Raw genomic sequence first — 27911 nt, forward strand, 5'->3', positions numbered from 1 at the left:
ATTTATACTTCCACTGTTAATAAGTTGGTAAAAAAAATCATAATAAATCTAGGAATCCTGATGAATAGGGCTTTCTAACAAACACGTTCAGAACAGCAGCACAGAAGGAGACAAGCTGTAACTAGTGCTTATGCTGGGGGGCCTCAGGGCATCAAAACACTACAGAGGGCATTGCAGCCCTGTGTTGATATGCTTGCTCTCTGCATGAGTGCAAAAAGGCTGATCCCAGAAGAGACAGAGAGTAACAGACACAAGGCTTTAATATTGACTTTGGAAGGCTGAACTGGAGAAAACAAAGTTCTCTTTTACTCTCTCTGCAGTCAGTACAATTGCAACATGTCACTTTGGACTGAACTTTCAAAAAAAAAATAAAATCAGCTTCTAAGGAAGCTCATAGTTTACTTTTTGTTAATTTTGATTGCTATCACAAATCACCCATAAAGTACTAACAGTAAGACACTCCCCAAAAACACAAGAGCTCAGAGAACCACTTCACGCTCCATCCTGAGAGCCTGTAGTCCCAGGTCTAATGCTTCTGTACAGTGAATTACTATTTGAAATAAAAGTTATAAAAAACTTACAGGCAAGTGTTTTTACCATCTTTCACAAAAAAATTAAGCGGTCCCATGTCACTGCTACAATCCAATCATCAAATTAAATTCAAATAATCCTAAACTGAACTCTGAGGTATTAAAAGTATTGCTGACAATATAAGGGAAAAATAATTATCGAAGTCAGCTGGTAGTATATGCTAATTTTTGTTAACAAAGAGACAAGTATTTTTGTACTTTACCTACAGTCAATAGAATATATTTTAAAATAAGCATGCTGCGTTTTGTCAGTGATTCAGTCTCAGGTATCTAAGCTTCAAATGTACATGTGTATAATTTTACATAATAATTTAGTTATGCATTTACAATAGGCACAAATCCAGACTAGTGAGGAGAACAGACTTTGGATCAGGGCTCCCTTTTGAAAGACCCATTAGGGTTTTTTTTAGCTGGCAATTTCAAACTGGTATTTCACCACTACACATGCCACTGGGTTACAGATTTATATGCAATTAAATAACTTAGTTATTTATAAAGTCATAGAAGAAAAGCTGTGCTTTCAGTCACTTGAGAATAATAAATGTAATAATTTGTATTGTATTGACTGTTTAATTAGAAACTTTCGGTTAACCATTTACTGAAGACACATTTTTCATCTTTCTTTTTGTCCTGTTTTTTTTTTTTCCTTCTTGGGTGGGTGTTAAGGGCATGAAATCACATACAGAAGCATAGGTACTACAAATTTGCTGTGCAGAAGCAAATACATTGACATTAATAAAAAAAAGAAATGGGCAATTTTTGCAATGATCAGTGAAATAAAACCTGCATATAATAAAATAAAAGTTGCATACTTACAGAAAAATCAATTATATTCTTATTTTTAAGAATAAACTGCTGACAGAATCTGAATATATAATGAACTGGGAAGCTCATTTTGATACTACTGTTTACATATAATTACTGTTTACGCATTATGTTACCGTCTACAAATTTTTAGTACGAAGTTGTGTTTAGAATATGCATATTTGCTTAACACCAAGTTAAAAGAAGGTTCACTTTCTGAGGCACAACCAAATTCCATTAATGTGAGTTATTCTTATTATTCTGAAAATAAGTAAGTCCTCAAAATTTCTTTTTTTTCCATTGGAATCCAAGAACAGAGAATACCAACAAGGAGATTTGTCCTCAAATATAAAAAAACTGCTTCAAAAAAAAAAAAAGGACAAACCTTTCTCTAGCTCCATGACAGGGAAGATGGGAAGCAATCTGTTTCAGTTGTGCAAGTAATTATTTTGGGCAAACATTAGGAAAAATTTCCCAGTCTTTTCCCACTGGGAAAGACATCCCATGTAAGTTACAATATCTCTCTCAGTGCAAGTTGTTTGTTTGTTTGTTTAAAAAGATTTAAAATCCAAAACAAAACAAAATAAAGCCAACTAACAAGTTAAACAAGTCTGTCAAGGACATAAGACTGCCAATTCAGCTTTAGGGCAAGAACACAGAATACATGACTTCGTAAAGTCTCTAGTACCCATGATTCTATCTGACTAAAAAATATCCCCTGTAACCACTTACTTTGAGTGAAACAGACCTGCAAAGACATCATATCTGCAGCCCTGCTCAACTTTAACTGACAATGTAAAAATATTGCACTTCAGATGGAGTCACTGCATTCCTAAAATGAAATTAAAGTCAAAGATGACATATTTTTAACTCTGGAACACAATCTTCAGACCAAATGTGGGTAAGGTTATCTGCAGACAGCACATTTTTGTTCCCGAGGTAAAAGGTCTCAAGCACATTACAGAAACCCAAACCTTCAAAATATAGAGAAATTGTCACCAGGTTCACGGCATAAACACAGTATCAGTTTTCATATAAAAAAATAAAGTGTTTGCATTAAACTTTATTGCACAATCAACCTTTTTTTTAATAATATCCCCCATTCAAGTCAAATATTAAATTATCAAACAAAATATAAGGTCTTCTTTAAAGTATCAAGTAGATACAGTATATGAGAGACATAGAAAAAGAAGAGTCTGAAGGAATGACATACATCAAATCAGAGATGACAGAAAACAATTCTTCCATGACTAAAAAATATTGCAGAAAAAATCATGTAGGCTATTGTAATCATGAAATGTATCCATCCTCATTCAAGGTGTTGAAGCAGATGATACCCTCAAGATGTCAAGTGCTGCATGAATTCTGAAGTGCAACCTGGACTCCATAGAGTATTCTTTGTAGTTGTTTCTGGAAACAATAAAGTTATTTTAAGAAAAAGATTTTTGGTCTGGATTGTTTCTACTTCATACATGCACTGAAGTAACAGAGTTAACAGTTGTCTTTCCTTCAACAGGAAACGGAGGCCAATACACAGATGAGACATTTAAAACTACATCCACAAACCGAGCAGACACTTGTATCAGTACAGACAGTTCCTCCTTCATTTATTTTGATCCTTTCAACAGCCCTCCCAATTACTGAAGTTTGCCGTGAAAAAGACCAGCCAGAAGACTACGGAAAAGAAAGGCTATTAGCTGAAAGCATGTGTTCATCTTCAAAACAACACGAAGTAACAAAGTAGGGAAATCAGGTAATGTAATCAAAACAAAGTAAAAAAAGCAAGAAAGTAATGTTTCTGAAAAAGCTTTTAGGAGATTGTTCCTAACTCACACTTACAACACTATTGCATGACTGGTATATTCTTCTCTGTACACACAAGAGGCAAATTCTACCCTGTACTACAATCTACAGATGAAGCGAACATGCTGCTTTATAGGAAATTTAGCTCTCTACAGCTCTTCTGCATCAGAATGTGAAAGGAAAAATGGAGGTGGTCAGAAGAGTGCAAGCTTTTAACCTACACCAACTAACATCTTTAGTGCAGTTTTAGAGCTGTTCTTTGGGACAGAGATCATTTAGATCTTTTCTCTGGACTCTCCAGCCCCATCCCACGAATGCAGTGGAGCCTCAGCATCTCTGAAGCCTAAATGAAAGGAGGTATCCTTCCCTTCCTGATGTTTCTTCTTCAATACTGTTTACTGTCCAAATGACAGTTTCTTGAAGATTTAAAATTCAACTACATTTGACACAGATTTATAATTGTATTTTACAAAGAGACTGGCAGGAAGAAAAACACATGCTTTCACTGCTGAAGTTACTCAGTTATTCTTAAGCTATGGACTGATGCACACTTCAAAATAAATTTTTTTTAAAAAATCCACTTACTTTGCAGTTTCTATGTATCTTATTGCTTTTTCTCTCTCATCCTGTTGTTTGTACAGAAGACCCAACTCATATAGGCTGAAGGGCACCAAATAAGTATCATATTTTATTTGCTTCTCACTGGAAACCCAGAAAAATACAGATGTGATTAATTACAATCCTTCCTTGAGTGACCGATTTTTAAAGGCAATCACTGCTTATGAGAGCATATGGCCAGAGAAAACACTCTAGAACCTATTTTACTGGTTAACTCTGTGCATATTAATTATACCTGTAAAGAGTGGCTATAAAATACTGCCAACATGACTTTCTAGGAGAAAAAAATTATTTCCTACTTTGTTAGTATTTTGGTGTCCAAGGTACCACAAAAACAGTTCCCAAAGTGACTTACAGCTCAAAAATCCCCACCATCCAGGAACAAAACTGAAGATAAAACCAGCATTCATTAGGTTTAACAGTACAATACAAACACTTTTCTTCTCCACACCCAGAACTCAAATCTACTTATCCTAGCTTGTCTAAGCAAATTAGCAGAGAAGAACATTGAACTTTTCCTGAATACAAGAAATTCTCAGAACACTATGACTGGAAGGATCTCTGGAGATCACCTAGTTCAATCCCCTGCTCAAACCAAGGTCAGCAACATCAGTCAGTCCAGAACTGTGTCCACTTAGGTTTCAAGTATCTCCAAGAATAGAGATTCGACAGACTCTCTGTGTGACGTGTGCCAGTGTTTGACCAACTTGAGATTTACACAACACCAAAAAACCCAAACAACCAACTCCTTAAGTTTAAACAGTATTTCCTGTACTTCACTTTCACCCCTCCCTCTAATATCCCTTCAGATAACCCCTCAAGTCTTCTCCAGGCTGAACACTCCTCAGCTTGTTGTTATATGACAGATGCTTCAATCCTTTAATCATCTTTGTGTCCCTCTGTTAGATTTGTTCCAGTATGTCCATGGCCCTCTCATACCAGTGAGTCCAAGACCAGACGTGGTACTCCAAGTGTGGCCTCACCAGTCCTCAGCAAGGAGGAAGGACAATCACCCTTGACTTCCTTTTTCTCAGGAAAACAGTTGACCACCTTCATTGCAAATGTACAACCCCCAACAGCTTGGGATTCAGCGTGAGCCAGCAATGTGCCTTTGCAATTTGGGGTTGACTGTGATGTCCAGGATCCCCATGGCATTTTCTGACAAGCTGCTTTCCAGCCAGTCAGTCCCCAGCCCGTACTGGTGCATGGTGTTATTCCTCCCCAGAGGCAAAGACAGGTACTGTGTCTGCTACCTTTAGAGTAAGATTTTCAGAAACAGCATTACTTTAACTTATATCCAATCAAAACCTACTGCCTTATAACCAGCAGCGTGCTTGACTAAACTCATTTGGGACCTCAGAAATGGCAAGAGAAGGCAAGATGGCAAGAAAATTATAACAAGCAATAGAATTATACATACAAATTATCATTAATTTCCCCAATTTATGAGAAAAATATATGTGTAAAAACTGCTTTTTCATCCAAATCTACAAAGTCTAAAAGGTTTACAACTACAATCAGTACATGACTCAATGTTATACAAAGTATTTGGTAAATCCTAACCCAGGCGCTCAAGTTTTCAGACAAAACAAGTTTTCAGCAATTGTTCATCTTCACAGATAAGTATTAACGACTTAAGTACTAAATCTTGAAAAACCAGGAAGTCCATGTGAATTATCTTTGCTTATACTGACAGTTCTTCAAAAACACAAATTCCAAATGTATTTAGATAAATGCAGTTTGATTTCTTTGGTCTAAAACATCACCTTTATGTAAAGGTATATAATATTAAATTGCCATAGAAAAATACTAGCAAAGCTTTGTAGTTCTCCAACTACTTTCAGAGATGTTTTACCTCCAGTTCCTTAACAGGATGTTGAAGCTTAATTATTCAAAATTCTAACAGAATTATCAGAAATTTCACCCAAAGCTACAAAGGTTAAAAGTCTATTTATTTTTACCTTTGAATTACTCTACTGAAACACAGTTCCGCTTGCATTAGTCTTCCCAAGTGTTTCAGGCAGAGGCCCTTCAGTAACTGCAACATGCACACATCATCCATATAATACTCACTGTGATCTAAAAGTAAAAGCAAGACAATCAACAACAATTTCAAGACACCATGAAAAGGAGAATTGGACTTTTAGTAAGGAATATGTATTCAGACTCAGGATCTTGCTTCTCAGATTTATATCTGAAACCATACATAACTCTCAGGCATTATTTTAAATACTGTTGGGAATACTCATAAACGTGGTTTCCTGAATTTGTACTGCAAATAATGCTTCTGTAAAGTTCTGCAGGATAGCATCCTGGCATGTTCTTGGGTTTTTTGTGTTACTGGTGCTACCGGAGGTCTTCCAGCATTCTCCAACAGCTTCACTAGTAGTGTGTAAAACTTCAAAAGTTCAAGGAAGGAAAAGGCTCAACAGAACTAAAAAATACCAGATGAAAGAACTTCTGTGAAGCAATTCAGAAATACAACTTTAATGAGTATAGTCCTTTTTTGTTGCCTTGGTTTATAGCATTTGCTGGGTACAGAGAAGGAAAGAAAGAAGAGAAAACACATATGGATAGACAGATGGCAGTACATCTATTAACAATTCAGGAAGCAAAACACTCTCCCTTCAGATCATGTTGTTTACAACTAATTACCAGCTCTCTAAGGTCATGTTAATCTTTTTCTTAACTGCCTGCCAGAACCCCCCTACATACACAGCTCTGAAACATGGAAGACTAATGCATCCTAGGATCCAGTGAAGTGCTTTGCTGCTACATTCAGGCTTATTTCTGTATTTAAACCCAGAAAGTCTTGATACATTCTGACAGACAGTGCTTTTAGCGACAGGTACAAGCACAATCGGTGAGTATTTTGTGTTCCTTTTAGCCTTTTTCAGTAGGGTAAGTTATTGTATTGATGTGACTGCCTCCTAAAGGACTTATTCATTGAAATTATCAGGGGCAAGCACTGATGTCAGTGAAAGCTTGCCAGTTAATAACAACTTCAACTAGTATCTCTCCAATATTTCCCCACAGGAAGAAAAGATTTTATGCCAAAATACTGACAAATAAATGACAGTAAATGCACAGGCCAATTTAACAGACATCCTGGCAATACATGTGGGAGAATTATTTTCTTGCAGTCCTATATACAAGAGGAAATATCATTATCGGAATTATAAACCACACAAGAAATTATTTTTTTCTTGAAGATGGAACTTCATTTCTTGTATTTTGGAGATGACACAACAGTGAGGAAAAAAAGTCTTCCGGAAATCTTGAGGGGAAAAAAAAGTAATTTCTAATGTCTTCTATCTGTTCCTTCTACTCTATTTTTAGGAGTAAACCAGTTTCAACCCATGAAAGCCTCCTTGCTGTGTCTGTTCATTGGAAGTGAACAAAACAGGAAGAGCTTTCTCCAGCAAGTCTCTGTCCCTAAATGACCTTTGTGTATTATTAACATGCTTTTTTACAGCACCTTAGCAGTCCTTCAAAACTACCTACTATTAACAGCTGTCTCTTAAAACAATATTGCATCCTAGACATAGTCTGCTTTAGGTTTCCATTCAGCAGAAATTCTGGTTAATGAGTCTTTATCTTGTCTCAGTCCCTACCTTTAAAAGCAAACCAGTCTAAGAGACACAAAGTCCAAAACAAAACTATGTTTGACTGCAGTTATTGCTAAAAAAATATATAGAAAGCATAAAACCCAAATATGTCTCTGTATGACATCCTACTTGTAAACTATGTATTTCCAGAAGAAAAATATAATAGCTTTATTTCTAGTCTTTTTAATTTGGTACCTGGGGTATCTCTGATAAGGAACAGGAAATTTACTTCACTGTTACAAGTGATTAGCACATACAGTGCAGGCCTCTGCATCATACAGAAACGGATTCCCAATAGCTTCTTCCAGAACCCTCTGTGCAGAACTCATGGCAGTATTACTTTATGTGCAGATGTTTTCACATCGCTATATTTTGATTTTAGTATAACAACAACAAAAAGGAAAAATATTTGAGAGGCTCTCTACTGATTTTACAGAAGAGCAAAGAATAACACTAAAAAATAAAATTAGGGGGCCCAATTTAGTCTTAGCCTTGCAAGTTATTTAGTTTATCATACTATCCTGATTCTACCACTATGCATTTACCGTATGTACTTACATAACTTCTGATGCATCACCTTAGTTTATATGTGAATTGTAATTACATGTATTTTCACATTTCATATTTAACGTTTTTGTCATGTGGCAAACAAAGCTGGTGAAGGGTCTGGAGAGCAGATCTTTTGAGGAGCAGCTGAGGGAACTGGAATCAATTAGTCTGAAGAAGAGGAAGCTGAAAGGAAAACTGACTGCTGTCTACAGCTACCTGAAAGGAGGTTGTAGTGAAGTTACGGTTGGTTACTTCTCCCAAGTAAATAGCAACAGAATGAGAGGAAATGGCACCACATTGTGCCAGCAGAGGTTTAGATTGGATATTAGAAAAAATTTCTTTACAGAAAGAGTGGTCAGCCATTGGGATAGGCTGCCCAGGGAGGTGGTGGAGTTTCGGTCGCTGGAGGTGTTCATAAAAGTGCAAATGTGGCACTTTGGGACATGGTTGGATGACCCATGGTGTTAGGTTAATGGTTGGACTTGACAATCTTAAGGGTCTTTTCCAACTGAAATGTTTCTATGATTTATGAAAACTAACTTTTGCTACATTGTTGATAAATGTGATTAAATTCTGCGTTAACAGAAATTATTTTTAGCAAATTAAGAGTAAAAAAGTTTCTAGAAGAGCTCAAAAGAGAAGTCTACCCAGAAGTTCATGTGACAGATGACTGCACTCACTTGATAATATATGATAAATCAGTTACTTCTGCAGCAAACCTGTTGTAATAATGGAACTTAAGTTCCTTTAGGAATAAGTTGCAGACTGACTCTCTAAACACTACCTTAAACATTTATGCTTCAAATATATCAAGATCTAAAACCATGGTCAAAATTCATTTGTTAAAAATGTTTTACTTTACAACTAGCAAGTTTTTCATTTTGCCAGAAAGTAAAAAAACCAGACTCGTACACAGTACTTCGTTATTTCTTTTATAGTTAGTCACATTCCGCTCAGTATGTGTCCTCTGTAATGAAGTTAAAGTGTGGTATAAATTAGTTTAGAAAAAGTGTTTTTCAGACATTTAAGAAATACACTTCAAGAACCCTCTCAGAAACAGGAATGTCTTAGAATGAATCAGTTAAGTTCTGTAACTAATAACCTCGCATCCTTGAGTTTTCTGTCTTCTGCAGCATGAATCAAGCTGAGGTAAGAACATATTGAAGAACCACCACTAACTCTTCTGCATCTATAAAATTTCCATACTCAGATTTAAAATACATTGCCAGAGTCAACAGTTACAACACCTTAGTAGCTAGAAGCAAAAAAAAAAAAAAGAAAAAAACAACAAACAAAAAAACCCAAGCAAACCCACTCAGCATTTTTACCAGCTTATTAATTCCACATGGTCACTTACTAGTTTCATTCTGTAGAGCAGTTTCTTCTTTTTCAATCGTTACCAGTAAATTTTCAGTAAGGTCTGGTCTTTTGCCCACTATTGCAAAGCCATTCCAGACATACATCATTTCCTGACAAAAAAACCCAAAACAGACAAACTCATGGAATTGTATAAATATTTAACTAAAAAGTAAGCCTTGGAAAGCTGTGAGGGAATATTTTCAGTACATAAAAACATTGCCTACAAAAATGTGTTTTAAACAATATGAAAATGAAAAAACACTCACTCTTTTGAAGCCTGTTAGCAGAAGTATCTGTAGGACCTCAAATAACCAACCACAATGAGCAGGGGACATTCTGTCAGTGACATCCAAGTTTACAAAGACCATCACATTTACCTTAATAATAATTTAATTAAAGTTGCCTAAGAGTATCTACACATAGGAGAGGCAAAATAGCATTAAATGTGTGCAGGCAAACCTAACCCGGGTTTCTAAATTTTGAATATTTTGACATCTTTATAATGTGTTGTATCCTGTGTCTTCATAGATCTTTTTAAAAGGAACTGAACAGATTTTATCATGTCATAGTTTACCATCACTCATGTAACACATCAGCAACACTAGGTATTTCAGGTTCAGCTTGTGGCCTCTGCCATATGAACTAAAGCAGCAACTGAAAGCAGTTACTTTCTACAGGATTATACATAATTTTGCATGTGTGTTTCTGAGTGTGTGCATGTACACAGAGTATGATGTGTACACTGAAACACACACTTGTGGCATGTGTTTATATACAGATGCTATAATCTATAGGCTGTTACCTTCCACACAGAGCAACTGTAGACAGAACTTTCTGGATGAAACCATGGTTCCGGTACACACATCCAACATACACTTCCAACAAAAGTCTTATTTTTTTTAACTAAAACATCCATGCAAATCTTGCCACAAAGCTTCCCAGATGCTTCAATACATTAGTAAGTGAAATGGCTTGTTTTGATGCATTAAATACACATTGTCACTCATAAAAAGAATGAGAAAATCCACACACAGAGTTCATGCTAACCAAAACAAAATTTTGCTGAGACCTTTACTCAGCAAACACAAGAGTATCATTTGCCCTACTGTATCCGAATTGTAATTACACCTCTGAAATATGAATCCTAATGTCATATTGTTGAAATATTTGCACCTATAGTTATGCTGTAACTATGTGTGTTTTCAGAGAGGCAAAAAACCCCCACGGTTCTGCCAAATTCTGAAACAGTGTTACTGACTATGCTATACCTGGTTCATTTCAACTCTGTAGCTCTATCTACTTTACACTTACTACAGTAACATCATACACTATGCTTCTTTTTGCTTAACCCATGATGGAAAGATTCTTAAATGAAAAGATTCTGGATTTGACAGCAAGACCAAAGACATATACTCACAATTGAATAGTACTGTGCCCTACAAGCACAAAACAACTTTATTACTTCAGGCTTAATACGTATCGAGAATGCAATGAATTTTAAAACTGATGGGTGAAATTTCTTGGGACTGCTCTTTCTGTATCAACACGCTTTACATACGAAGTTCCTTCTCAAATGATGTTTTTCATCTTCTGCTGTCGCTAAATTACCCATGTACAAAAATTTTAGCATACACATACGAAAAGTAGCAGAGCCGTGCACAAAGAGACTGTGCATTGCTAATGCCTCTGAAAACAAAACCCTGGGAAATTTCAATAGCATTAATAAAGTATCGTTAATTTCTGCACTTTTAATTCAGACTCAATAAAAAACTAGAACATAAACCCAAAAGCCACCACTCTTCATCTTCACCAGAAGGACAGAAGGTGCTGCTGAAGTACTCCTTAACTTTCTAATGAGTCTGGAGGACACAGACTGAAATCCTGAGAAGCTAAAGAACATGAACACAAGCGCCAGAAATCCATGTGGGTTTTAGCTAAAAGGTGACTTTCTCAGCCCCACATGAAAATTCCAGCTCTGGTTTTGGACTCCTAGTTGTTGTTAGTATGATCCAGCACCTCACTGGTTGAATGCAATAATTCTTTCTAAAAATAATTTTTAGAAATGCAGACATAGGCTACTTGATGATGTTATTCTTTCCCTGTATAATGAATTGTACTTATTTTTTTTCTATTTGAAAAAGGCAAAAAGAAAGCAAGCATAAATACCAAGGCTGGTAATATAAGCTTCACTGGTTGAGAACTTGCATAGCGTCGAGCTTTCCTTACTGCAAACTTCTCAGTCGGGATAGATTTTCCTGCAATTCTCTGTTTTAGACCATCTACCTGTCTACAAGGAGAGAAAATGGAAAACAGTAGTTACTTTATGTAATTTTTATTTCATCTCATTTTACAAGATTGTTTGTCTCTGAAGTATAATATCTTAAATTGTTTCACACCACTCAGACCACAGTCGCAGGATGCGTATTTGCAAATAGAAGCAGCATTTTAAATATTCCTATGTTAAAAGCAAAATAAAAAAAGATGGAAAGTTGATGGTTATTAAGTAGCAAGTAAGCCACAGAAGGCAAAGACAGTCAAAGACTGTTTGGGGAGGAATGGCTAGAAAGCTGCATGATAGAGAAGGACCTGGAGGTACTGACTGATAAGCAGATGAATATGAGCCAGCAGTGTGCCCAGGTGGCCAAGAAGGCCAGCAGCATCCCGGCCTGTATTAGAAATAGTGTGGCTGGCAGAACCAGGGAAGTAATCGTCCCTCTGTACTCAGTGTTGGTGAAGCCACACCTCAAGTACTGTGTTCAGTTTTTGGCACCGCAGTTCAGGAAAGACATCAAGGTACTGGAGTGGGTACGGAGAAGGGCAATGAAGACAGTGAAAGGTGTGGAGAACAAGTCCTGTGAGGAGCAGCTGAGGGAACTGTGGTTGTTTAGTCTACAAAAAAGGAGGCTGAGGGGAGAGCTTATTACTCTCTACCACTACCTAAAAGGAGGTTAGAGAGGTGGGCTCTGGTCTCTTCTCATAATGATAGAATGAGAGGCAATGGCCTCAAGCTGCGCCTGAGGAGGTATAGGCTGGACATTAGGAAAACTTTTTTTCACAGGAAGGGTTGTCAGGCACACTGGAACAGGCTGCCCAGGGAGGTGGTTCAGCTGCCATCCCTGCATGTGTTTAAAAGCCATACAGACATGGTTCTTGGGGAAATGGTGTAGTGACAGACTTGATGGAGTGGGGGGCAAAACGGCTGCACTTGATGATCTCAGAGGTCCTTACCAGCCTGGATGACTCTACAATTCTATGAATTCAAAGTCTTTCATACAGGGGAAAAAAGATTGCATGTATAGTTGCTTTATAAATGTTTACCTAAACAGAGATACAATGTCCTCACCAGTCCTTTTCAAATCATCCTCTGGAAGCATACACAGAATTGCTGCCTTCTGGAACACGTATATTGCCTGTTCAAAAAAAAAAAAAAAAGAAAAAAAAAAGAACAACATATTACCACACCTAATTGGCTATGCTTAGTCAATACAGTAAGGACTCAAACTTTTCACCCCACTTGCTGCAGTAAAGTGTTTCCAGTTATTTTCAGGCAGATGAAACTACAGAACTTTAGTATTTTTTTTGTCACATAATTTATACTATAATTTTATATTTAACACCTGTATTAATTTTCTAAAATAACTTAGAACACTAAAGGTATCTCCTGAAAAGAACAGGACAATTTATCATGCAAATCACTGATAAAAAAGATGAGGTTAAATGACATAACTATTCTAAAGTCTACTATTGTCACTGTATGATCTGTTACATGTAGAGACATGCCTGCAAAAAACCAGAAGGAAATACCCAAGTACTGCTCAAAGGAAAGTTCAATAACTGGATTTGCAGAGAAAACAGAAACATTCATTATTCTAATTCAAGACATTTGCACTTCACATTGACTATACTATTCTCTTCCTCTTTTGTGAAGAATTGGATGTGTCAGACAAAAAAAACTATTAAAAAAAACAAACAAAACTGATATATCAAAAATTATTTGTACATCGTGCTTGGTTCATATCTTGAGAAACATTTTAAGAAGGGAAAGGCAGCCACCCCATCTTTTCTCATGAGATCCAGCAGCCCTCTCATTTGAGATTGCAAAGCATCTGCTGAACAGATGTGCTCTCATCTGTTTATGATTGACTAAAACCCACAGTTTCTTCAGCCAAGTTTTATTAGTGAGTGCTAGAACTTTACTTCAGATGCAAGTTAACAGTCTTCCTCTCCCTCTTCTTTCTCACAATTCTAGTAACTACCTTCACTTTCAGAGGTGTTGAAGCATTGCTATTTATGGCCGTAGTGCTTCAGAACATGAAATAAAAATTCCTCTTCAACAACCCAGTTAAATCTACCATTTTGGTGCCATTGTGCCTTGGCTTATGGGTTTCAAGATAAAGCAAAAATTACACTTATTCTGTGACTTGAAATAAAAATTTAACTGTAGAGAGGCTACTGGTATATCAAAACAACATCCACCTGGCCATTTACCTTAGACCACCTGCTCTCTTTGCTGAGCAGGTCTGCATACCGATATGCTTGAAGCCAGTTCTGTTGGAAGGTGAAGCACCACATAAGTTCCCAATAACAAAGATGATGAATCTGCTTCCACTCCTGCTGGGCTGCTATGCATTCCTGGAACCTCAACTGCGCCTACAACACAGTTAAGTAAGAACGAAGCAAATTGGATCAACTACAGTTCCACATGAAAGCCATGCCTAACTTTGCTACAAAGCAAATTCTTTCCTAGCACCCAACTGGAGAACACGTAACTAGTAAAATGAGATAAACTTCCCTTTCAGTCTCACACACTGAGAGAGCTTGAATCAATATTGACAGTGAACATAAACAGGGATAAGAGGGTAACTGTCACTCCAGCTAAAATAAGCTACGTAGATGAAGTATATATCTTTTTCCCTAAGTCAAACAGTGGATAAATAAAAACCTTAAAAGGAAAAAAAATTACCTTTTCAAAATTTCCTTTCAGTACATCTATTCTGGCAGCATAAAATAGAATAATGGAACCCTTGAAAGGAGATGAGAAAAATATCTAGTTACTGATTTAATCTTATGGAATAACATTGCTATTATAAAATCTATACAGAATACACACATTTGGAAATTTCTGGAGGTAGGGTTCAAGGAGACCATCTGCTTCCTGAATGTTGGCTTCCCCTGTACCTAGAAAACATCACAAACCAATCTCAATGTACTTAAAAAAAACCAAGTTTCACATATTAAGATTTTGGGTTCCAGACCATATTATGGCTTGAACAGATTCACATGGATGACTGCTTCTATATAAGGGCAGAATTATTCCATTATATTGTGTTTCCATAAAAATTAATTCTTGTCCTGGAGGTACTGAGTGCTCTTAAGATACTAAATGTCTGTAAGTAGAAACAGAATATTCTTGAACTGTTTTATTACAGATCCTAGTTACATTTTTAAATCCCTTTACTTGCTTTACCAAGTTAGAAAACATTCTTGGCTGCCTCCTTTCCTAATTTTGAGCTCAGCAATGAAGTACAGGCGATACTGAAAGAAATGAAGTTCTCCTTAATTTCCTGATGAGCCTGAGGCACAGACTCAAATATTTCCAAATTAAAGAACATGAAAATATATGCCAAAGATGCAGCATTAATAGTGACTTTTAGCCCCAAGTGGCAAAGAAATTCATTCTTTATGCTTGAACTTTCATGTAAACTGTTTGGGCGTATCAACTTCTTTCTGGAAATAGTTTTCACAGTATCTGATGTTAATTTATGGATAATGACTTATCTGAATTTAAAAGTGTTTTGTGGTATTTGCTGTTGCATATTGAGACAGCCCTGCAAACGGAATGTGTTGGTATCTACCTTCACTGCTTCTGCTTGTTTCAGCTCATAATTAAGTATACAGTTATCTCATGTTACAAAGCTAACTGGCCACAGTTTTGAAATTCGGTTCAAATAGATGCAGTATAATGTGTAGCATGACTGAACAGCTACACAGCGGGTCTCACCAAGGATTAAGGAGACGTAAGTATGATAAACCAACAGGGTGAAAGTACACAGAATGGCCCTCAAACTGCTCCCAGATGCGCCTTCCCGTAGTTGACAGAGGCCCAAGTCCTAAGAAACATCACAAACACACGCAGAAATAACTATCAGTACACAGAGCTACTACTAATAGTTTGTCTCCCCCCAAATCCAGCTTTCCTTTCAGACAGAAGTATTTCATAATTCAGCACTTTGTTACCTCATATTGAACAGAACCATTTACCAAAACAGTTCTGCCTGCCGGTATCACTCAGCAAGGAGAAGAATAAGCTAACACTGAATAATACTATCAATGAATTTCAGTGTTCTGATGAAATGGGAACTGCACACAGACCATGCAGACACACAGGTTTGCATCCCTTTCTCACGATTTTCTGCTTATGCACCTTTTGGAATAACATCTTTAAATTTATATTCCATGAGAATGTCTCTCAACTGCTATAGTGCTACTTGTTAGCAATAGTCTTCCCTCATAGAAACCCCTAGTAATACTCAATGCTCTTATATCAATTCAGCATTTATTTTGAGATTCTGATTGAAATATTATCTCTGCTGACACATCAAATTACAGATACTCTTTCCAGAAGCTACAATGGAATTTGTTTGCACTAAGGAACAGAATCTCGATTCCTTAAAACATGAGAAGTCTTCCCGTTCTTCCTTGTTTATGCCCATTACATGACAGCCTGACTGCTTGGGGGACTTTTGAGATATGCTCAGATCTTCTCTCCTTACAAGTACTGGCACTTCAGAAACATACCAGATTTTAAGAATTTTGCCTCAAAAGAAAATACCCTAACTTAACAGGAGCTTTACTGGACAACAACTTGAGGAGTTATAGGGAAATGCAAGCACCATACCAAAATATGTGGCAATACTCCAACTTGTTTGTTTGGGTTTTTTCACCTTTCAGCTTTTATTGCCTTTTTAGTCAGGGCAAAAATGTGTGTTACAGAAAAGACTCATCACAAACCAGGTCTTTCACAGGAAGATATACATCAAACAGGTCTCTGCTTAAGTCTAATTTTACGTAAATAGAACTACATAAGACCATATAGTGATTCTTTGTCTCACTAATAACTTGAAGTTTACTTATGTATAATTCAGTGAGTTGATTCGGTTTGGGAATTTTTAACCTTTTATGGGTGGCAAAGATTTTTAAAGGGCTGTACAATACTTAGAAAACAAGGCCAGGTTTACAAAAACAAGAATGTGATTATAAATACTATACTCATCCACAAGAAAAAGATGTACTGAGATTTCACCGTGACATTTGATATTCAGAAATTCCTTCTCCAAAAGAAACAGGTTGGGATTGTGGGTAGAAGAACACAGACCTGCGTCTCTCCCCTCAGTTACCAGTATGAGAAACATTAGTTCCTGAATGTAATGTTCAGTTATTCAGTCAGAAACCTGATATCCTGTCCTTGAGGATCAGGAAAAGGAAAGGAAATTGCAGTTTGAAAACTCTCTCTGGAGCAAATTGGTTTTTTCCCCATAGTTGTCCAAGATCAGGATATCACAATATGGGTTTTATGCCAGCATCATCTAGCTGACTTCTTGTCTTTCTAACAACACTGTAATATGGACAAAGAATATAGACGGTTATGCTTTTAACGTGAAATATATGTTGTTAAATACTTCAAGACTATTTGAGAAAAGATCAATTTGAAACAACAAGTATGAGATCCAATACCCTATTGCCAGAAAATCCAATAAATTCTAAAAGCCGGAGGATCCTTCCTGGTAAAAGTGACAGCATCTGAAATACATTAAAAGACAAAAGTAAGACCAATTAAAACTTATATGCATTAACAAACAAAACAAAACCACATAAGATCATTATAAACTTGAGCCAAAACCACCAAGTACTATGTTAAATGCCTCTACACATTAGTGAAAAAGTAAAGCACAAAAGAACTCAAAAACAGACCTGTATGATCAACAATATACAATCAAATCTACAGCTTCAGCAAAACTCAAGAAGTTTAATGATCATCCAGTATGGAAACACCAAGACAAGGTCCAGCTGTGCTTTTTCAGATAATGATGGATTTTTCCATCTTCGGCTGACCAGAATTGTTTGAGTGTTTCATTTGGAATTAAAGTATTATCTGCTTTGGTAGTACTTAAAATCTATAACTGGCATCTTTGTTTACTCCCAATCAAATGACACAACGGTATCAACAAAAGCTCTACTTGTTCCTGCTGTGGGAGCATTGAGATAGAAGGCCAGAAAGCATACTTGTTTTAGAAACACTAGCTATCGTTATAATCCTTTAGCTCTCCCTGCTCGTAACTGCATTCTCCACATGCTACACCACAGAAAGCTTATAAAGATCTCAGCCTCCAAGAAGGTCTATCTGATGGTCCAGTTTTGAAAGTACCGTTCACTATAACATAGTCTGCACAGCAGAGACCTTTTCTGTTAATTTTCTTACTGAGGAGACTTCATGTGGAATAGTGAACGTCAGAGCACTTACGAACACAGACATCTACAAGTTGCTTGCTTTTAAAAACTGGCAGGTACAGCTAGACCTGAGTTCTTCTGACCATATTGAGAACTGGCATGCTGTGGTCTGGAATGATACAGAAGTAAACATACCAGCCAAAATCAACTCTCACCACTGCCAGAACAGGTGTGAAAAACCAACTGTAGTTAAATGTAAAGAAAAATACTGGCAGATGTATGCAGGTTTCTTTTGTACAAACTCAGTGAACTACTGCTCATTATTCTGAATTTGTAATTATCTATGCCAATCTACAGTATGCCATTGCAGCAAAAGAATGGTGATGGTGCACACAGAGTTGTTAGAATAAAAGCAGTCAGTCCAATAGCATAAAAATTCCTGATACACACAGGTATATGTAGCTGCTTTTCCTCTTAAAAAATACATGCATAAATTCCTCCAAGAGAATTAAACACAATTTGGAATAAATTAGAAGTATCCTAGAAGGCATACATGCAAAAAGGCCCTACTGTCTTCATAACGCAAAAAGGCCCTGATGTCTTCATATTGCATAAAACCTTTAAAGACTATTTCTCCATTTTACAAATATGTGATTTTAAAACCAGGATTAAAGTACTGTATCTGCAAAGAAAGAATTCTACAGAATTACCCCAATGGGCTTTATATAATCCAAGAAGTCATACCAAGTTGAACGCTCCAATTCCAAGTTTTACTCCTCCTTCAAATTGGTAATAAGTTTCATTCTTGGTTTTGTTCCCCTGAGTCATCTGTAGCACCTGGTGACATTCTCTTTTGATTGAAAAGAGAAAAAAAAAGAGGGAAGGGGAAATGTGACTTAAAAATTGCATGAATTACAATCACTATGACTGCTACAAAAATATTTATTTTTATTTTGGAGATATTAATACAAATGCACCTGCTTATACCAACACTGAATCTAACAGTTTTCTAACGGCTTACTTGTATATTTGGTAACTTGTCCTAATTTTGAGGCCACCTTTGATAAAGTTGATCATATTTTCATCCTGAAATAAAAAAATTGATTGAACAAAACTGTGCTTTTACTTGCTACATATAACACATACATATAAATCTTCCAGCTACATTTAAATTTATTTATAACATAAAAGTCACTGCAACTATTAAAAACATTTTTCTCTTAGCAGAGTTATCTCTGAGATTGAAATTAACACTTGGCTTAATTTGTCAGGGAAACATTTCTCTGGTGCATGTTTCAAATTTTAAAACTTAAAAGTAGAATGAAAAAGAAGTCATAGTTTTAGCAGAATTTCCTATGTATATGAATGAAATAAGAACGCTTGCCACCAGATGGTGCTGTGGGTACTTTTATATAAAATTCCAGAAGGCTGATTCTAACAGACAAGCAAGCTCAGAACCTGACAGAAAAGAAACCAAAGAATCCCCTGAACTAATCAATTCCTATTGCTGATCAACAGTAACCACATGTACTACCCAACACATGTGCTTACTAAACTCTAGAAAAATCAAGATAAAACCACAATTCACTAGCCATCAAAAATAAATTCCTGAAAAGAACAATGGTTAACAGTTCAACAGGTCAGAATTTTCCTCTTAGAATTCATTCAGCAGGCAAACCTGGGCATGCATTGCAGACATGCAGATTTATGACGTGGAAAATAAAAAAAGCACAAAAAAGTGACTTAGAATCGTTACCCAAAGGAAATTCTGTCTTCTATAAAATGGTCACAATTTCAAAAGACCTCAGCTGTTTTGTATGCAAGACAGAACACTCAAAAACAAGTATTTTAGTACAAGCATTCTTGATGCCTTTTTCTGAATGGCTACGTTTTCATTCATATCGTCATACTCAGATGAATCAAGGTCAGACTAGAATGAAATACATAGACCATGACAATAATCATCGCAGTAAATTATTATAGTCAACAGCAATGTATCCCAGATACGATGGATAATAAGATAACAGATTAGCCCTAAAGGTTTTTGTGATTTGTTCATTTTATACAGTCCTAAAGTCACCGCCAACAACTGCTTAAGAATTCTCTCCATGCTTAAAAAAAAAAAGTTACTTCCACTTGGTTAGTAAAGAGAAAAAGTCAGTTACAGAAAAGGCTTGCATTTCATTAATATTTCCTGACATTTTTGTCCAAAGTACGATAAAAACTGGTTTATAAACCTATGCCAAATTAATGTTTTAGGTCCAATTTATCTTAGTATCTCTATGCCTTGCTTATTCCTCAAATTCTGTATCTGGAGGGATTATCTAAAATATAGTCATTATACATTTGTAAAATGCTCACATATGTAAAAAATAGTATGACCAAAATCTCCTGTTTTCAGTCATCAAATTTCAAATTGAATTTGAAAACACCTTAGCATCAAGTCCCCGAACCACAAGCTAAACAAAAAGTACCAGTCAGTATTAAGCACCAGATCTTTCTGTGAACTGAACTATTACCTCAGCAAAGCTAGGGCATGATCTCTTCATAATCATGCACTACTGTATCACTCCTGACACCAAGTCGAAAGTACATGGAGAGTGATACTGAATTGGAGGTAAATGTGTATCAGTTGAAGCTTTGTTAGTTGGGAAGAATTCCATCCTTCTCATGCAAAAAAATTAAAGACCTGCATTTTCAAACAAGGTGTTTCCTCACATTTGATTATGTTTTTAAACAAGTATTGGAGATAGTCAGAACTGATGCAAGTTATTTGGGGCTGTTCAGCCCTCAGAAGAGAAAGTTCTGAAGTGACCTTATATAGTTTGTCTTCCAGTACCTGAAGGGGTCCTAGATGAAAGTTGGGGAGGGACATTTTAGAAGGGCATGTAGCAACAAGACAAGGGGCAATGGTTGTGAACTAAAGAAGGGTAGATTTAGATTGGACATTAGATAGAAGTTCTTTACTTTGAGGGTAGTGGAACATGGGAACAAGTGGCCTGGGAAGGTGGGCGAGCCTGCATTCCTAAAGACACTCCAAGGTGAGGCTTGATGGAGCTCTGAGCAACCAGATCCAGTTGGGGGATGTCCCTGCTTATTGTGGCGTGGTTGGACTAGATGACCTTTAAAGGTTCCTTCCAAGCAGTGTATTCTAGAACACTATGATTTAAACATACCATCTGTATAAGACTGAAATATTGTAGTGAAGGCACCATATGCCCAGAATTATGTCCCAAATACTGTAAAATTTGTCCCAACATGTTTTGGCACATCCCCTCTTCCACCCTCCTTTCCGGAGTGGGTACTCAGCCCAGAGCTGAGGGGGACAAATGCGCAGGCACCAGCCAGACGGCATAAACAAGCCCAACCTGCCTTCTAAGAGGTTGTTGCTGGTTTGGGGCCAGACAGATCCTCTCTTGCCCCGAGAAGGACAAAAGAATGACACTCACACAAACGGACTGGAGAGTGATGGAAAGTTTAAATGGAAAAGCAATTGGTGAAGCTACAAAAAAAACCTACAACCATAGTGCCAAGGATATCCCAAAGCATACAGAGTCCCTTACATAACACCCAAAGGCTTCTCAATTCTTCCCTTCTTCCCACCTAAGGGTCTACCCAAAACCCCCAGGACTCTTTCTTCCGCTTCCCACTGCTGGGCTAGTCTCAGACTGGCCAGGTCTGAGACTGCCCCCCCCCTCCTTTCTTCTCTTGGCATTAGGCCTAGACAGGCCATAGAGGCCTTGAGGATACTCCCCCACTGTTACCCAATAGCGAGCATCTCCCGTGGGAGCAGAGAGGGAAGAAAGACGAAGAGAATGACTTTGCAGATGGATTGATTGGCCACAGGATTTATGGGTAGAAATACCCCCACCACACATCCTGGTCTCCAAACCGGTGACACATGGGTTTGATGGGGGGACCATGAGATGGATAAAGAACTGGCTTGATGGCCACACCCAAAGAGTGGCTGTCAATGGCTCCATGTCCCAGTGGAGGGCAGTGACAAGTGGAGTCCCTCAGGGATCAGTCCTGGGACCAGTCTTGTTCAACAACATTGTTGGTGACATGGACAGTGGCATTGAGTGCACCCTCAGCAAGTTTGCTGGTGACACCAAGCTGTGTGGTGCAGCAGACATGCTGGAGGGAAGGGATGGCATCCAGAGGGTGGACAGGTGGACAGGTGACAGGCTGGAGAGGTGGGCACAAACCCACAATCTCATGAGGTTCAACAAGACCAACGGCAGGATCCTGCATCGGGGTCAAGGCAATCCCAAGCACAAATCCAGGCTGGGCAGTGACTGGCTGGAAAGCAGCCCTGAGGAGAGGGACTTGGGGGTGCTGGTGGATGAGAAGCTCAACATGAGCTGTCAATGTGCACTTGCAGCCCACAAAGCCAACCAGATCCTGGGCTGCATCAAGAGAAGTATGGCCAGCAGGTTGAGGGAGGTGATTCTCCCCCTCTACTCAGCTCTGCTGAGACCCCATCTGGAGTTGTGTCCAGTTCTGGAGCCCCTATTACAAGAGGGATCTGGACATGCTGGAACGTGTCCAGAGAAGGACCACCAGGATGATCAGAGGGCTGGAGAACCTCTCCTATGAGGACAGACTGAAGAAGCTGGGGCTGTTCAGGAGAAGAGAAGGCTCTGAGGTGACCTTATTGTGGCCTTTCAATATCCAAAGGGGGCCTACAAGAAAGCTGGGGAGGGACTTTTTAGGATATCAGGTAGTGATAGGACTAGGGGGAATGGAATAAAGCTGGAAGTGGGGACATTCAGGCTGGATGTGAGGAAGAAGTTCTTCACCATGAGAGTGGTGAGAGCCTGGAATGGGTTGTCCAGGGAGGTGGTTGAGGCCCCATCCCTGGAGGTGTTTGCAGCCAGGCTGGATGAGGCTCTGGCCAGCCTGATGTAGTGTGAGGTGTTCCTGCCCATGGCAGGGGGGTTGGAACTAGATGATCCTTGTGGTCCCTTCCAACCCTGACTGATTCTATGATTCTATGAAATACGCCGTTTCCTGCATCTCCCTTACTGGGTTGGACACTCGGCACCAGAAGTGTAGCTTATGTGGCAGTAACAGGAGGCACCCAGCCTAAACTGCCACAGAGGTAAACCAACTACATGTACCCATCACATGGGATGCTCAAGTTCTTGCCAAGGAAGGGCATAATTCTAGCTTCACGTCTTCTATAGGCTAAAGCTGGTAGTTGACAAGAGTGCCCATTGGCCAAACCCAGCCTCAAGAAAGTTACAAGTATTACGCCAAATTGTAAACAAGTCACTCTCTCTTTGCTACCAAGCTCTCTCTCTGCTATTAAGCTCCACTCGCATGCATACTAACAGCCTCCACAGTGCAGAGTGAAGCCAGCATCCTCAAGAACCCTGGGAAGGGCTGCCGAACCTCAGACCCCACCCTGGAAAACTGCAATGGAGAGTCCGTCGCTGAAGCTATAGACAGCCAGCGCCGTATCACCAGCCTCACCAGTCAGAAGAAGAGCCCACTGTGTCTTAAAGAGGACCCCCGAGGGTAAGCCTTTAGCCCAGTCAGGGGAGGACTAGCCTGAACCCCAGCAGTCCAAACATCTGCTACAGCCATAAGCAGCAGACAACGAGCCAGAGTGCCTCCGTACTAGCTCGGAAAGCAGTAACAGCACCCAACCGCATCCTGCGTGACCCCACCATCACGGGAGAAGGGAGCCGCCCCCTCTGCACCCTGTAAACCCCAGGGTATTTTAAAGTCAGGACTTCGAGAGTCCCGCCTAGCTCCTTCGAGCCAAGCAAAGGACTGCCTCATAGCCTTAAAATGGGAAAGAAGTCACTGAGAAGAATCGGCATCGCTTCTCAGTTCGAGCTGAGCCAAAGGGAACCGCCATAGCCACTCCCTTTCCCTGGGGCCACCCCCACTGGCCCTGAATGCCCCCTACAGCACGGGCTGACCCCCAGAGGGTACGGCCCAGCCTGCTGCAGCACAGGTTTGGAGACGTCTGAGCCCACCTACAGAGAATCGTCGTCCCGCCCCGCTGGGCCGACTCCGCCAGGGCCGCTTCCCCAAGAGCCTGCACCAGCCCTGCAAGCACCGAGCCTCTGACAGGGACCAGCGCCGGCTGCCACAGACGCACCAGGGGACCTCTCCGCACCGCCCCCTCTGCTCCCAGGCAGCAGCTCCAGGGGACCGCAACCCCAAGGGACCGCCCAAGCCCTCTAAGGGAAATCTGTTGACCGGCAGAGAGTCTATGCCTCACTCCCCTCGCCTCTGCCGGAGGGAGAAGACTGCCCCCGTTACTGTCCAGAGGGAAGCCCCCCCGTGCGCCCGCCAGCAGCTCAGCTGCAGCCTCAGCCCTGGGAGCGCCCCTCCGAGAATGGACCAGCCCAGGAGCAAGCCGGGCAGGCGGTAGCCTGCTAGTATAGCCTAGCAACTAGCTTCACTACAAACAACAGACACAGTGTATGTTTCACAGTGTGTCTTCCACTTAGGCGGCACCCACTAACATTCAGTTTAAAGCCCACACCTAGTTCAACCTCTGCTCCAATTGCCTCTGACACATTGTAACTCTTCCCTGTAGGTAAAGCCGTGCGCGTCTTGTCGAGTGCGCCATCCGGTGGACAAGCGGTGGAATTGCATGCTTCATTCTTTAATTATAAATTAATTCTGTAAATATTCTAATTGGGTTCAAATTGTACATACAAAATCAGTTATGGGATATAATTCACAATCGTGCACTAGAATCTGTATATAAATTTGTGATTAATCTTTTATTAATAATTTTAATAATTAATTTAAAAATTAATTTTCATGATTCAAATTTCATATGAAATAACTTTATTAGTTTGGTGTTTAAATGCCATCTCTGTTGTGGAAATTATGTTTTAAAAGTACTAAAATCTTTACATTAAACTGCCACACAGATATAAAATAAACAACTGACTTTACCTGTACAAAGGTGAGAGCTGCCTTCTGTAGTAAGCATTCAGCATAGCAGATTTCAGCATGCATTTCCTCTAGATAAGAAAGAAAGGTTGCTTACTGTCAGCAAAGTTGTCAATATTCTGGTTTTGGGGTCAATAGAACAAACAAAATGCTGCCAAGAAAAGGGAAAAAAAAAAAAGCAAGAGTCTGCTGTTGCTGTATTGGTAACTGTTGAATAATAGCTGTAACACACAAATCCCAACAGAATTCTTCTATTTCATTTCTCCTCAAACTTTGATCTTGGCACAGCTGACTTCAGTCTAGGGCAAAAGCTACTTGTCATTGTGGTGGATGATCATCTCTAATTTCCACTGATCCTAAGTTTAAAAATCAGCCTATAGCAACTAGGTCTTCCAACCCTCCTTCCACATCTCAGAAAAAAGATTTTACAGATTAATTGTAACACTTACTGCAGCTCAAGCTTTTCATAAGTCCAGTAAGACATTATGAATGGATTTTCACAAAATCACGTTCAACGAACTGAAAGCCCTGGGCAGTTTTTCTGTCCTCATGCAGCAGTGAAGTACATTTGACTTAAGACACATGGCACAAATTACTCTGCACCCATGCTGCAAGACCAGTCACATGCACAAGGCTTTTGTATGTACAGCGCACACATGGCGAGTTTGATGTGCACAATATTAGAGGAATCTTTTGAGTCACGTTAGAAAAAAATTCATACTTGATTCTGTCTGAATCAGAAATAGGCGACCAGCATTTTCAGAGCCATGAACAATGTACTGATAGCATTTCCTAAAACACCTTGAGGCAAAACAGACAAGCACAAAAATTGTTAATATATTCAGATTTCAATGCAACTAATTATAAGGACATAATACACAGTATCCACAATTCTTATACTTTTGGGAGCTCTCCTACAATATGTTATGAAAGGCATTCCTTTCTTAATTCATGCATATCTAGAGACAAAAAAAAATTGTTTTCTTTATTATAGTAAGACACTAACAATGTTACAGAGTTAATCAGATTCATACATAACAGTAGGGTGGTTTTGAACTTTTTTCAATTCATATTTTAATTCTGCTATAAACAACTCACCTTCACTCAACTGATCCATTGACTGTTTAGAAACTAGGCTGGACAAGGATTCCACCACTGTGTTTCTTTTCCTGAATCTAAATCAGTCATATGTGAAGAAAAGAAACCCACAAAACATGAACCACATTTCAACACAAACCTGAATGTAATTATTAATCATTCATAACCATTTCCAATCATAATCTACACACATTTTTAGTACAGTGATGATTTGACAATAGCTGCAACTCTTTGAACAGTTTAACCACGGCTACTGGCACATAACTGCATCGGAAGCCTATCCAGTTTTAATTATGTTCCAATCATGCATTTAATTTAGCCCCCACTCCACTTCCACCAGCTGCAGAGGTCTCTCTGACCCTGGACAAGCCACTTGAACTTGACTTCAAAGTTTTACAAATTACTTTTTTTCCATTTTTTAAACTTGCACTCAGAATTGGAATGGAAAATCCAAATAAGCTCCATTTTTAACATAAAAGAAAACACTAATACTTCAGTATTTTATGGTGGTTTATGCCAGACATGATGCCAACAACAGTCACATGTTTTACTTTCAACAGATCTCAACCATCCATGTTAAAAATTCATAGTTTATTTTAGCATGGCATTCCAAAAATTACTTTGCTATTTGGAAAGCAACTCATCTTTATGAAGAAGCTAAGGAAACAATCCTATATTCAGAAAAGGAAATTACTTCATAAGCCAAAGTCATTAATTATACATGCTGAGATTTATCTTATTGTCTGTTCACACTGTTCTACACATCAAAAAGCACAGCATCCTGACAAGGAGATTATGACACTCTGCATGTATACCCAAACAACTGTTCAGTTAAGGAACATGTAGTTCTGGCAGTCCTTCATCTTAAGAGTGTTTGATTGCCTTCATCTTGATTTTTTAACAAGATTTGTGACAGAATGCATCACAGCTCTAATGTATCAAAGTTTGTATCCTACAGAGATAGAGGCCGTTAGTGAAACTATCCGAAATCAAACAAGGTGAAACTATCTGAAATCAAACAAGGCTCCTAATTTTCCAACAAACTAAACAACATAGTTCAGATGAAACTGTGAACTGATAGTACACCTTAAAATCAAAGAGGAGGGAACTGCTGACTCTTTATTTTCTTCAGATAGTATCTGATAATTCTGTCCCATTTCATTTTTTTACACTTGCCATTGTTAAGGAGGTGATGTTAAATGTCAAAACTAACATTTACGAGTCCGTTTCTTCAGAGACCATTCATGAGAAATTATGGCCTACCAAATATGATATAGAACCAATACAGAAGAATAAAGTATTCACTTCTGGTTTTGTCAGAGGCTTATTAAGCACTTTAGCCCTGACAACCCATTTTCTATTTTTTTTTAATTAAAAATAAAATCTGTCTCTTACTCTATTTCATTGTTGTTTCAAACAAGGCTAGAAGCAAAAGGTTAAGATCATTCTTCATGGGAATAACAGGCCTTTAACACTAAGATGAGCTAAACACATTTGTAGCAATAATTTTTAAAAATTGCTTTGGATTTAGAAGAAACATTGGTACAAGTTAATCTCACTAGACCATGGAGTCCACCTTTGAAAACATTTTATTAAAAAATAATGTTTTCATGGTGAAAGTTCAAAATATGGAGCTTTTAAATTGTTGATACTCATGGAAAACAAAAAATTACTAGTTGAAATAGCTCAGGAAGTTCAATCACATAGTGTCATTTTACATGTGGGTCTACACAGCAAAGCAACCATTTAACTAATTTTAGAGGCTATACATATCCAGGTCTAGCAAATCTGCTTTTTTCCACAATAGTAGGAAACATCTCCTTAACAATAATTGAATAGAGAGACTCGATCCATCTGTCCAAATTTAGATCGCTATCATACTGACAACAGCCTGCTTTGAAAGCATACAGACAGCTGGAATATCTTACAAACACTTAGTGGAGTAAGAACCTCATAACCCTTCACTATTTGGACTTACCTTTGGCAGGTCTGCAAAGCTTCCTTCATCGTAGAAATTCCCATCTGTATATCCTGCTGCTCAAAGGTCATAGCAGCTTGCATAACTAAAATAGTGCTGTACCCAAGGGCATGGTACATACTATCCTTAGAC

The 27911-nt window shown here is 38.4% G+C and overlaps 1 protein-coding gene across 1 annotated transcript; it reads right to left on the reverse strand.

Annotated features, from left to right (window-relative positions):
* Positions 1-2707: 2707 nt before the first annotated feature.
* On the reverse strand, positions 2708-27911 carry TTC39B (tetratricopeptide repeat domain 39B). Its single transcript, XM_054397430.1, has 16 exons — positions 27780-27911; positions 25802-25878; positions 24707-24774; positions 18801-18865; positions 18524-18629; positions 17066-17131; positions 15333-15441; positions 14442-14509; positions 14295-14354; positions 13820-13981; positions 12650-12741; positions 11498-11618; positions 9330-9441; positions 5777-5894; positions 3783-3899; positions 2708-2804 (listed from the first exon to the last, which is right to left on the reverse strand). The coding sequence occupies exons 1-16, from the start codon at positions 27896-27898 to the stop codon at positions 2708-2710; spliced, it is 1557 nt and encodes a 518-aa protein (XP_054253405.1). The 5' UTR covers positions 27899-27911.

The sequence above is a fragment of the Indicator indicator genome, chromosome Z (assembly GCF_027791375.1).
Source record: "Indicator indicator isolate 239-I01 chromosome Z, UM_Iind_1.1, whole genome shotgun sequence".
Classification (NCBI taxonomy): domain Eukaryota; kingdom Metazoa; phylum Chordata; class Aves; order Piciformes; family Indicatoridae; genus Indicator; species Indicator indicator.